The sequence below is a fragment of the Gekko japonicus genome, unplaced genomic scaffold (assembly GCF_001447785.1).
Source record: "Gekko japonicus isolate JY-2015 unplaced genomic scaffold, Gekko_japonicus_V1.1 scaffold1164, whole genome shotgun sequence".
In the NCBI taxonomy this organism is placed as follows: domain Eukaryota; kingdom Metazoa; phylum Chordata; class Lepidosauria; order Squamata; family Gekkonidae; genus Gekko; species Gekko japonicus.
This window is the reverse complement of record NW_015160873.1, coordinates 308,478-321,364: the sequence shown is the minus strand read 5'-3', so window position 1 is coordinate 321,364 and position 12,887 is coordinate 308,478. Positions and strand designations below refer to the sequence as shown.

The following is a 12,887-nucleotide window of genomic DNA, read 5'->3' as shown; positions in this document are numbered from 1 at the left end:
GGGAGGGATACAGCCCATGGGATCCTGCAGATTCTTCCTTTTAGTAAAGACCAAAAGAAGGCTGTGGGATTCTAGAAAGACATAAAATGCTAGAGAAAAGGGACACTGGGGACTCTGTCTCAAATAGGAAATTTCCTTCTACAGCACTGCTATGCCGTACTGGGAGCAGGAAGCAATTGCTGGCAGAACAAATGCAGCAATGTACTCTATGATGGATGTGGGTCTTAGTGCTAGCTGAAGGCACCAATTGCAGATTTGTTTCACCATAAAACTGCTTTAAGCCCATCCAGGCATAGCTTCATTGGTAGGGGAATGCCAGGTCATCTAACCAGGCCATCTCTTCAAACCATCAGAACAAGACAACAGTGGGCCTTGTATATGGAATGACTTCTCCCTTCCCTCCTCCTACATTTTGTAATGTCTCTCATATCTTTAGGCTAACATTGATACCTGATTTCCCTTTGTTTCACAATTGCTTCGTTTCCATGTTGATTACAGGCAAAGTACCACTTATGTGCAGCTGGCTGGCTGCAGTCTGGGAGAGTAGGCTATCCGACGGCCTTCTCTGCCCCTACCTGTGGTGGAGGATTGGTTGGGATCATCGACTACGGAATCAAACTCAACCAGAGTGAAACATGGGATGCCTTCTGCTACAGAGTCAAAGGTAAAGGTGCTTCTGAATTAGCAGACAGACAATTCATTTCCAGACAAGCTTACAGACTTCAACCCGGTATAAACACTTTTTGTTAAAACTGTCCCCTCAAAATGGAGGCACTATCAAGAAGGTTGTGGCCTCTAGGTTGGCCACTATGTGGGAAAGGATGCTGGACTGAATGGACCAGTGGACCCAGCAGGCACCTCTTGTGTTCTTATGGTGGAGCAAAACAGAGCAAGCATCGCTGCTTTCTGTGTGTCACCACATTCAGAGTGCCTCGTTCTGCATTCAAGAGTGTGTCTAGCTGTGGACAGGCTAAGAATGAGGCACTGCAAAGCAGGTTACCAAGTTACCTGAGATGTTGGTTTGACAGCTAGTAGCTGAGCCTCATGGAGCCCTGGGCCAGTTTGAAGTCACCATGTTGCAGTAACTGCTGGCTGCACTTGGGGTAGGAGTCAATTATCCAAGTCGCTCCATGAGTTAAACTGCTTCACATCACTTGAGACTTGCAAGTACAAGCCTCTTCATTTCTACAGTGTTGCTGTGGCAGCACAGTCCTGGCTAGTGGGAAATGGCTCTTCGTGTTAATTGGCAGGATCATCCGCTTGAGTCACCAAGGGGAGGAGTCTTCCCCTGGGCCCCAGACTGAGCCGTGGCCCTGACTGTACCCAAGAGGCAGTGTCCCTCACCCCAACAACACTAAGAATGAAGAATTCACAGTGTAATGAAACCTTTCTGATAATGTTATTTCTGTTCCCTCCTGCATCCCTGCTTCCATGATTGCCTCAGACAATGGTGTTAATTTTTAACTTTGCCAGGGAAACCTGAGAATATATAGAGCAGCCATGATACTGAACTGATCATGTACCGCATCCATGAGAGAGATCATGCAGCATTAATCAGAATGTTTTTAGACTGGAAGAAAGCCACATCCTATGAACATACAAAGCTGCCTTATACTGAGCCAAGTCATTGGTTAATTCAGCTCACTTTAACCTAACCTTGCTCTGCCAGCAGCTGTTTTGGCCTTTTAGGCAGATTTCTTTTTCAGCCATCTAACAGAGTTCCTTTTAAAGTGGAGTGATCTTCTGTATGTGAAGCATATGGTTATACCTATACCTATGAGCTAGGGCCCTTTACCAATAAGCCCTTGTTTACAGGGGAGGTCTTTGGCTGCCTCCACACTAGGTCATTCTTGTGTCACACAGTCAATTTCAAACACAATTACAACTGTGGCTGCACATGGAACTTAGAATAGCATTATAGTCCCCATAAAAATTGGCAGTGCCCATTCAGCATTCAATTATGTGTCCCTTTACATTGGCTGTTTTACAAATGCTTCTTTTATGTGCTTAATTAATTTCTGTTCATTCATTACTTCAGCATTCCTAACTCAATACTTAATTTTCACAATCTTTAATTATAATAACTATTATGTCCACTATGTGCCACAGGAGGGGGTTACTGCTTTTCACTTTGCAGCCAAAGTGATTGCCCATTAATTCCCCCCCCCCATGATTGTAATTTTGCAATTGTGCAATTATCATTGTTAAAAAAGAGAAAGAAATCAATGAGCGGTCTCCATGACTGAAAAAGAAAAAAAAACTCATCTATCCTTCCAGGGAGCTGAACTAATAATAAAAGATTGACTCCAGGATGTTATAGCCACCAAGAGTCAACAGAACGTAATTAGTGAAGTACATAAATATCTATAAACAGAGAAGCAAAATTTAAAGGGGCAGTAGCCTTGAGAAACCTCAGTAGTGCACTGCCCCTGCCAGACTGAACAGACTGATGCTGCAGTAACATTTTAAGTTAGGGGGGGGGAATCATCTTCAGACTATTTGGGAAAAGGTGGGGGGACAACAAGGGAAAACACTGGAATATAATAGGTTGGCAGTCATCTGAATTCCTTATAAAAACAAATGAATGATTGATGTCCCTTCCAAAATAAACAGTAGTATAAATTGGTTTTATTCTTTTTGAATTATGTTTTTTGCAAAATAGTAACTCTGCAAAGCAGTGGTAGATTGCAGTTTAGATAACTGATGTCCCACATCAGCTTGCTGTTTAAAATCCTTATGCTTGGATTTTGTAGATGTTAATTGCACTTGCAGAATTGGCTATGTGGGTGATGGATTTACATGTACTGGGAACCTACTTCAAGTCCTCATGTCTGTCCCAACATTTACAAACTTTGTCTCGGTAAGTAATAGAAACAAACACTTTCACTGGAAATAGCTGTCTTGTACACACATGTACAGAGAGGGGAATGGATTGGATTGCACTGGCCCAGCTAGGATCAAGACTGTGCTGGCCTAGCTAGGATTTTGGACCTGCCACCTTTAGCCACTGACTCACACTCCACCTCTATGCTATTACTTGCTCTCAAGAAGAGCAAAGTTGATCATTTAGGACACAAGTCTGAATAAAAAGTGGTGAGGCATTGTCCTCGGTATTAAAATAAATTTTTGATTATTAATCATCCATATTTCTAGCACCTTTCTACTTTTCTGAATTGTCTATATCTTTTTTCAGATAACTGTGTATATGTAAAGGAAGTTTAATTTCGCAGGTTCAATTGTATATAATTCCGAAATTTTTATCACAGCAAAAATATTTCACTCCAGAGTATCCTGTTTCTTCGCAGGAAATCTTTACTTACTCAAATACCTCAAGGAAAGGTCAAGAATTCCTGAAATACCTCACAAATTTGTCAATTAAGGCTACATTGTTTGTGCCAGACAATGACGGACTGAAGGAAAATGAGGTAAAGTACCAACTGAGTATGGGAATGTAAATCATGTCATAAACGTGGCCCTGAATCAGCCTCATATAGGACATCCACAACATGTTACTGAATTGTTACAGAAAAAAAGGGTGAAGGATACCTTTCCTTGCTAGGAAACTCCCTTAGCCCAAGGGTTCCCTGAAATCACTCAGCCACCTCCACTCAGGTAGGTTTGCAAGACATAAATAAGGTGGTTTTTCAGCACACACCCAACCCCAGCCGCTGAGCGTGGCTGTGATCTCTCTCACTCCTTGGGTGCGTTCAGACGGGGGCTTTCTGCCGGCAGAAACTGCACCGATTGGAACCGGTGCAGTTTATGCCAGCAGAAACGCGATCAGACTCACCCTCCTTCTTCCGTATCCCTCCGTTGGACGCCCGCTCACACGCTGCGGGTGTCGGCGTTTGTTGTGTTTTTTTTAAGCAGTTTGAGCATGCGCATAGGCAGCCATTCAGAGAATGGCGATTTGTGCGCATGCTCAACCCCCCCCCCCCCAGAAGATTTAAACTTTAACGGAAAGGACTTACCTTTAAAGTTTAAAGAGCACAGTAGCCTTCCGGAGGTCCCCGACACCTCCGAAATGCTGCAGTAAGGGCTTTTTAAAAAAAACAAACAAACGCTTAGGGCGAAGCTTCGCCCAAGCACATACCGCTAGGAATCTTTTTTAAAATGGCGGGGGAAAGCCGGAAGCCTCAGGCTTCCGACGGAAGTGGCTAGGCACCGGTGGAGAGCGATCAGACGCCGGTTTGCATCGGAAGCCACCGTTGCACTGAGTTTACCACCACTAGGGACCTAGTGGCAGAGTGCAACGGTGTACAGCTCTTTATAACGGATAGAGTGGGAAGACAGATGTTCCCCGTCTGAACGCCGGTAGGTACATCGATTTCAACCGGCACAGAATCCGTTGTAAAGGCTGCGTCTGAACGCACCCCTTGTTTCCTCTCTTCCCCCATCCTACCTCTGAGGATCTTGAGGCGGCACATCAGACTTTCCCCTCCACTGCCCTATGCCCACCACCATCACCAGCCTTGTGAAGTGGTCCAGGCTGAGCAACCAGCCCGGGGTGACCCAGACCACAGAGTCCTGGCTCAGGAGGAGGGGGGGGTTCTGAACCTGGCTCTCCCAGGTCACCCTACTGCCAGTTCTCATTCCTCCTGCATTTCCCACAGAAGCAGTGGGGCTGAGGGGAAGGCCTGATGGAGAAACTGTTTCCAAAACCTCCAGGGGGTGCTTTTTGTCCTCTCACTACCCCTTTTCCTTCATGGGCTGAGGACAGGTGTGGAGGAGAAGGGAGGTTGCCATTCCCCACCCTCCCCAACACTCACTCTGCCTCTGGGCTCCGCAGCTGTTCAGATGTGTGGCAGCAATAGCGCTGCCCCTTTTCCCTTTGTTCCTCCACTTGTTTCCAAAGCCAAGATGTCTTTCGCCTCAGAGAACCATGCACAAAGCAGTCCAGTTGCTTCTCAATCCATGCGCCGGCCCTCCTCCTCTCTCCCTTGCTGGCCCCTTCCCTTTGATGGCAAACCGCTGCTCCATGCCAGCTGCCCCTCACAATAGCTGTTTTGTTTGGGGGTGGCGGCAGCAGACACTCAACTCCAAACCCCCCCCCCATTTAATGCTGAGCTGTGGTCAGAGGAGGCAGGAGGGGGGAAAAACACCACGCCTCCTCTTTCTCTACCTTTGCCAGTTTGGTGTAGTGGTTAAGTGCGCGGACTCTAATCTGGGAGAACTGGGTTTGATTCCCCACTCCTCCACTTGCACCTGGCTGGATGACCTTGGGAAAGCCGTAGTTCTGATAAGAGCTGTTCTTGAAAAAGAGCAGTTCTTGAAAGAGCTCTCTCAACCCCACCTACCTCACAGGGCGTCTGTTGTGGGGAGGGGAAGGGAAAGGAGTTTGTAAGCCGCTCTGAGACACCTTTGGGTAGTGAAGGGCGGGGTATAAATCCAATCTCTTCTTCTTCTTCTTTGCTGCCATTCCCCCCACACTATACTATCTCAGTCTCATAGTACAGCCCCTTAGCCATATTTCTTAACAGCTTTGACCACATGCACCAACTTAACTCCCCCCCTCGAGCAGTCTCGTGCCTTCCCTCACTCGCACTAGTTGCTCGCTAGCCGGCTAAGAGCCTTGGACAGGCCGGTTCTGGCCCCTGGGCCATATGTTTGGCACCCCTGATTTAAACAACTGGTCCATCTGGTCAGCATCCTGCATTACATAGTGGCCACAATCAGTTTCCCTAGATGGCCAACAAATAGACACCAATGTCTTCCCTCATGTTACATTCTAGTGATGGTATTCAGAGTTTTACTTCCTCTGCATGTGGACATTCCTTATAGCTACTAGCCACTATGTCTTCATGAATCTGTCTTATTCCCTTTTAAAGCTATTTATGCTTATGGCCATCGTATCACCTGACAATGGGAGAGGACTGGTACCAGTATACAAACAGCATACCATATCCAGAAGATCCTGTCAACAGCCTTGAATTGCTGAGATTGTGCTACTATTTAAAATAAATATAAACCTAGGTCCCAAAATTCCATCTAGTCAAGTAGTCATCCTCAGACTTTTGAGACCTAACCTGCACACTCAACTTCAACTTACTACATAGGACCCAGTTTTCATTTTTATGTCCATTGTTCAACTTTTTAAAAATTATATATTCATCCGCCCCTTTTTCTTATTTTCCATATGCCCTCCTCCTGCTTTACCTTCTCTCTTTAAAGATAAATATCAGTATGCAAGAAATAAAAAACCCACTGAGTAGCAGATATGTGGTAATTTTATTAACTGACATTGCTTGACATTGTTTGCTGTATTCAGACACTTTCTGGAAGAGACATTGAGTACCATTTGTCCAACATGAGCATATTGTACTATGAAGACTTGACCAATGGAACTACCCTTCAAACCAGGATAGGGAAAAAGCTATTAATTACACATGGTGAAAACCAAGAAAAACAGGCTTCAGTTGCTAAAAAGGTGAGTGTTAGCACGTTCACAGGTAAATCTCTGGATTGTATGTTTCCCAGGATGGGTACTCATTGCAAAGAGAAGCATGGCACACACCCTTCCTTGTACTGTACAAATTGCAGCTAGTTTGGATTGGTGCTCCACATGGATGTGGTCACATGATTCAACAAAAGGGGAACAGAGATGTATTTATTTATGTATTATTTTCCATTTGTATCCCACCTTGCCGGGCGAACTGGCGTGAACCAGACCTCTGTGTAATGGGAGTTCATATGGAGAAGCCATTTTGTACTAGTTGCTATCTGCATGATGGACAGAAGGGGTTCATACTTTACTTCCATCATGAGAACTGAGCACTGTTCCCAGGGAATGCATGAACCAAGACACTTCTTTAAGTCTTTAAGATTGTGGTGAGGGAAAAGCCAAGACAGCTAATAAAAGTTATATGAGATTGTAGCAAAGGTATGTTGATCTTTAGGTCCCATTTGGTCTAAAGATACAGTAGCACAGAATTGGTGGAGGGAAGAAATTTTAACTGGTGGAAACTGTTGCAGAGGCCTAAGAAAGGCCAAGGGCAGGGGAAATGTCCCCTTGTAGATAAGAGGCAATTCTGAGTTTGTTAGATTCCTGCCATCTAGGAGTGGAAGATAGGGCTAAATCCAGTTACCTGGGAGACAGAATCTCTCTTCAAAGTCTGCACGTGTTCTTCCTTAAAAACCATTCCCAAGCATCCAGACACATTTAGTTTAATTAAAATTTGAAAATGGTCCAGAAACTTCAGCTTATCCAAAATGCAGCAGCCTGGCTATTGCTGGGGCAGGATACAGGGACTGAATCACCCCAGTGATGAAAGATCTGCACTGGCTGCTGGTTCTTACCTTGAAAGGCCTAAATGGCTTGGGGCTATAGGGTACCTGAAGAATCACCTAAGTTAAGCTTACCTGCTCTCTGTGCTCCTGGTTTCAGAGGAGAGGCAGGTGGCAGCCAGAGACGGTGCTTTTTTCAGGAGTGGCACCTCACTTCTGGAATGCCCTTCCTCTTGAGGATTGCTTGGCACCTACATTATTCTCCTTTAAGTGCCAGGCCAAAATGTTTCTGTTCACCCAGGCTTTTAATTAAAATCTTTTAACACTATAAGTTTAAGTTGTCAGTGTTTTTTCCTATGGGTCTTCTTATGCTGAGCTGGATTTTAATGCTGGGTTTTTAAACTAATTTTTAAATGTTTTGCTTTTATTCATTTGTAAGCCACCTTGGGCAGGTTCCTGGAGAGGTGGCATAAAAAATTTCTAAATAATAAATGCTACATATTGAAGCTTTATTATCTGCAAAAAAAATGTATTAGCAAGTTAATGGTTTTAGGAATGAACAAGACAAATTATTGAGATGGGAAAAAATAACATTCGCTCGATAGGCAATTAAATCTGTATGAAACTAATTCATGGTATAAGGGACTAGATTCCTTCTCCAGCCAGTTTCTTCTAGCAGAAGAACTGAAACTTTTGTGGGCCAATATCAACCAGTACAAAAGAATTAGTTCTACAGCCAAGAGTGTACAGATCTAAGCACTGAGAAATTGCCTCCAGCTGCGGGGGGCAGGTCTCCCGCTATAGTGGGAGACCTCAGTCAGGGTCTCCCATTCCACACTGCCGCTTGACAGGCCAGCAGGGGGAGCTATTCAGTGTCACACTGACATGCAGCATCACTTCTGGTGTGACACTGGATGTGGCATCATTGCATTGGTACAGTGCTCCAGGATTTACCCAAATCTCAGTTTGGGATGAATCCTTGAGCATCACCCTGACATAATGACATCACTTCCAGTTTCATTCCAGAAGTGATGTTGCACATTGGTGTAACGCCAAAGAGCTTGTCCCCTCCCACCAAAGTGCCAGCTAAAGATGGTAATCCAGCTGTGTTCTAGGGAGGGCCACTTGGGCATCTGTATATTTTCAGCTGTGTGCCAATCAGCAGCTGGGGGGGGATTTAGGATTGCAAAAACAATGCAGGGGGAAGAGTTATATACCCCCTGGTCTCCCCCCTGCAATGACCCCAATCCAAACTGGAGAGACACAACCACCACCCTCAGCAGCCGCTGTTTCGGCAGGTTTAGGTAAACCCTTAGAAAAGGTTACATGAGTATCCACTGTTATGGCTCTCTTTGCTTCCTTTTTATAAGGCAACAAGGTATGTGGATGGAAGAGCTATCCTTGGGTGGGACGTTGTTGCTTCCAATGGGATCATCCATGTCATTGCGGCACCCCTGAAGGCTCCTCTACCCCCTGTAAGTCTTTCTTTTCTTCGCATAGAAATTACTTTTTCTTTTTTAGACACTTGCTGATCCACTGAAAACTTGCAAACAAAGATTTCTGCTTCTTCCTGTTCTAATCTGAAAGCGAGTACTGTGATTCCACTGTTATATCCAGAGTCAATTATGATGTCATGGCAGGGGTGCCATTTCAGTTTTCAGCAGCGGGGGACAATGTACAACCACTTCCAGGCTTATTTCACAGTAACATCCAGCATCCCACTGTTAGGCGTAGTCCTGCGCCTCTTAACAGAGGGAAAGTAACAAGTCTATTGGGCTGGGTCACACTCATTTGAATGTGGTCTTCCTCTGGCTGGTGATCGAAAACGGTCTTTGATACCACACTCAGAATAACACATTTATTTAAATAAACTCCCAGGTCATTTGTTACTCCCCCCCCCCCTCTTCAGTGGGTGAGACAGTTGCAGAGGACCCTGAGATCCGTAGAGTGTAGAGGGTTCTCCCAGAATACAGTGAATGAACGGAATCAGCAATAGAGACCAGAAATCCTGAAGCTGCTTTATACTGATTCAAACCACTGGTTCATCTAGCCCAATATTTGCTCTGACCAGCAGTGCCACTCAGAGGTTTTGTGCAGAAGGCATTCCCACCCACTCCTGGAGAACCTGGAGCTGTCCAGGACTGAACTTGAGACTTATGCAAGCAAAGCAAATACTCTCCTATTAAATTATAGTCTGTCCTCAGATGCACTCTCCCCCCCCACCCCCCGAACATGTAACAGCAAGTGCAGTGGGCTGTAGTATATTTACCTGAGGCTTATTGGAAGCTTCTTGCCTAAAGACAGACCAAGGGAAGTAGCTCAGGCTGAAACATTAGCATTGTATGGCTTCCACTCCCCCTCTAATTGCCACATCTGATGCCTCCTAGCCATCAGGGTCACAGTTCCAACTCTGGTGGTTAATTAGTTAACACCCTTTAACCACTTGTGAAAGAAGGTTATTTCCTCTGGGACTAGATCATTTGTGCTCCGCAAAACAATTCATTGGACACATTTACTGTCATCTCTTGCATTTCCTGAGCCTTCTAGCCTCACTGTATACTTTTCTGTCTCTGTACAAAAAACCCACCAATTTAGAAGACTGGCCAAGATGAGTACTTGGATGGGAGCCCACCAAGGAAGACCAATGTTGCTATGCAGAGAAAGGCAATGGTGCTACACTCTTTGCTACACTCTTGCCTTGAAAACCCATGAGAGGCCATTATAAGTCAGTTGCAACGTGATGGCACTTAATTATTATTATTTATGCATTTGGCATTAGTAGGCCCAGGTAGTCTTGTACCATGATTGTTAAATTCCCTCTTGCCTTTGCTACAACAGATTAGATACTTTAAACTGTTTCTTAGCATACTCATTCGCCTGCACTGCCTCCACTCAGGCAATCTTACATCTTGGAGTTGGAACAGGAATATTCTTTGCCGTTCTGCTCATCATCGGAATCATCGCCCTTATTGGGTACACGTACTTCAGATTTAAGCAAGGAGATATTCGCTTCCAGCGTTTCAAGGTATGGAGCAGTTGAAAGTGTGAAACTGAGTGTCAAAGAAGAAAGTGCAGTGCCTATTTGCATGGGCCACTCTGTCGGCTTTTAAGGAACTGCTTCTGAGGGCGCTCAGGAATGTGTGGGGGAGGGGTTGTTACTGTAAATGCTCGACCTTTGCTCATACAAGAGGCTGCCATCCTAGGGACTGCTCCCTTACACATGAAAGGTGCTCCAGATATTTCTCCAGTTTCCCTCTTGATCAATACCAGAAATACCGGGAATGCTTTCCACTGTTTTGCAGCCTACCTCTTGCAGATGGTTTTTGGAGATGCAGAGATCTAGAGCCAGTGTGTTGTAGTGGTTAAAGAGCAGCAGACTCTAACCTGGAGAACTGGGTCTGATTCCCCACTCCTCCTCCACATGAAGCTCTGCTGGTGACCTCGGACCAGTCACAGCTCTCTCAGCCCCACCCACCTCACAAGGTGCCTGTTGTGGGGAGAGGAAGGCAAGAGACTGTAAGCTGCTCTGAGACTCCTCAGGGTAGAGTAAAGCAGGGTATAGAAAACCAGACCACTTGTCCAATTCTGTTCACACTTGGGAGGGTCTTTAGTAGATAAGGACTAGATCTCTTGAAATTTCCCCCCATATGATTTTTAAAAATTAAAAGCTGTTCTGGAAAACCAGTTTTATTTCCCCAAAGGAAATAATGGTGGACATCCAATATTAATTATAATGGAATTTTTTCTGAACATGACTTTTTGAAATAGACTCCCAATATTTAATTAATAGGATAGCCCTGCCCTGCCCACCGTTATGCTATAGAATTAAAATGGTAACTTTTGAAGTGCACATTCCTAACCAGAACTCACTAAATATCGCAAAGTATTAGTGGAATCAGCAAGGCTATATTTTGTCTCTTATGACTACACCACAATAGTTGTATTCCTTCTTCTGAATATGCATCCATGAAGTATAAATATATGTTGGTTTTTAAAACAGCAAAAGAATGATATCGATGTAACTACACTGGGCACAGCCCAGGCTTCAAACATCTCAAACATTAACTATGATGGCTCAAGAACTTCACCACCAGATCTCCCTTATGATCCATTTTCAGTAAGTTTCTTTTTAGCCATTCTTATTTGAGGTTACTTTGTAATTTATTAGTGGAACTGTTTTACAATGAAACTTAAATTAAAAAAACAAAAACTTGAGGAGATAACAAGAGGGGCAGTCACAGATTGCTATTGTATATTTTTAATTTCTCTTACTAGTAGGATTATTAGGCAAGATGTGCCCTGACCTAGATATCCCAGGCTAGCCCAATCTTGTCAGATCTCGGAAGCTAAGCAGGGTCGGCTCTGGCTAGTATCTGGATGGGGGACCTCCAAGGAATACCAGGGTCATGACACAGAAGCAGGCAGTGGCAAACCACCTCTGGGCGTCTCTTGCCTTGAAAGCCCCTGTGGGGTTGCCATAAATCAGAAATGACTTGACGGCACTTGCCGCCACAAGCAAGTCGTATAGAAATCCATGATCATTTTGATGCAGTATTTAGCATTTGTTTAGCGCATTCAAACAGTTCAGACTTCTGTTTCACATTTCATATCTCAATAGCATGGACAAACTGTATTTCCTGTACCTGGTTTCCCACTCCCCAGGATTCTGATGTACGTGAGTTGGTGACTAATGAACTTCCTGCAGAGCTCTGATGACTTCCCATGGGAAATAATGTCTTAGACCTGGAATTGAATGCGAAATATAAAGCAGTACAAAGGAATTTCCACTTCAAAGTGAGAAGCATTTCAGAACTACAGAGAAAGGCAATTTTTGGGAGGATCAAGGTGGTTTTGTTTCCCTAAAAACTTATTTTGACACTTTATTTTAGAGTGTGTTTTCCTCGGGTTCAAATTGTTCTTCAGGACTACAGTTCATTCTTACCTCATGTTTTGGGCAAGGGGTACTGAGTATAGAGTTCTATGGTGCAGAATTACAATTATATTTGTAACTGTATTTTTAACTAAAAAAACCCATAGTAGTGCTTGTTTGACCCAGATTTGGCAACACAGGGATTTGGGATTGATCTTAAATGTTGTAGTACACTTAGGTCCCTATGAGAGAGCCAAGTGAACCACAGAGTATTTCATTTGATTTTTGTTTTTCTCCCCACTAAGGCATATATGTAGGTTGCTTTAACTGCTGTACTCCTTTCCAAGAAGGTATTCAAATATATACACTTCTGTATCATCTTGGATATGCTACAATAGTATACTTCAAAACAGACCATTAAAGATGGAAAAACTGAGTTTTGGTCTTATCCATTGCCTTAAGATTGATTCCTGACTTATTTTTACAGTTAGGGTTGCCAGATCCGGGTTGGGAAATGCCCGAGAAGGGTAGGGGCTGGGGAGGGACTTCAGTGGGGTATAAGGCCATGGAGTCCATCTTCCAAATCGGCCATTTTCTCCAGGCAAACTGACCTCCATTACTTGAAGATCAGTTATAATTCCAGATGAACTCCAGCCACCATCTGGAGGTTGGCAACCCTATTTAGAGTACCCAGAAACCTCTCTGTATCTGACACAAAACTCTGTGTTGTGGAACATTCTGGGGTATTTGTTGATGGTTATTGCAGACTGCCATTCCATCTCACATGCCTGTG

At 44.3% G+C, this 12,887-nt stretch overlaps 1 protein-coding gene across 1 annotated transcript in view; it reads left to right on the top strand.

Moving 5' to 3' along the window:
• Positions 1-11,937, top strand: part of STAB2 (stabilin 2) — a 148,076-nt gene extending 136,139 nt beyond the window's left edge. Inside the window, exons 60-67 of the mRNA XM_015422556.1 lie at positions 499-664; positions 2,754-2,860; positions 3,306-3,425; positions 6,269-6,415; positions 8,595-8,699; positions 10,121-10,249; positions 11,225-11,341; positions 11,887-11,937. Of these exons, the coding sequence (XP_015278042.1) occupies positions 499-664; positions 2,754-2,860; positions 3,306-3,425; positions 6,269-6,415; positions 8,595-8,699; positions 10,121-10,249; positions 11,225-11,341; positions 11,887-11,937 (942 nt within the window). The remainder of the gene's footprint in view (positions 1-498; positions 665-2,753; positions 2,861-3,305; positions 3,426-6,268; positions 6,416-8,594; positions 8,700-10,120; positions 10,250-11,224; positions 11,342-11,886) is intronic.
• Positions 11,938-12,887: the final 950 nt, after the last annotated feature.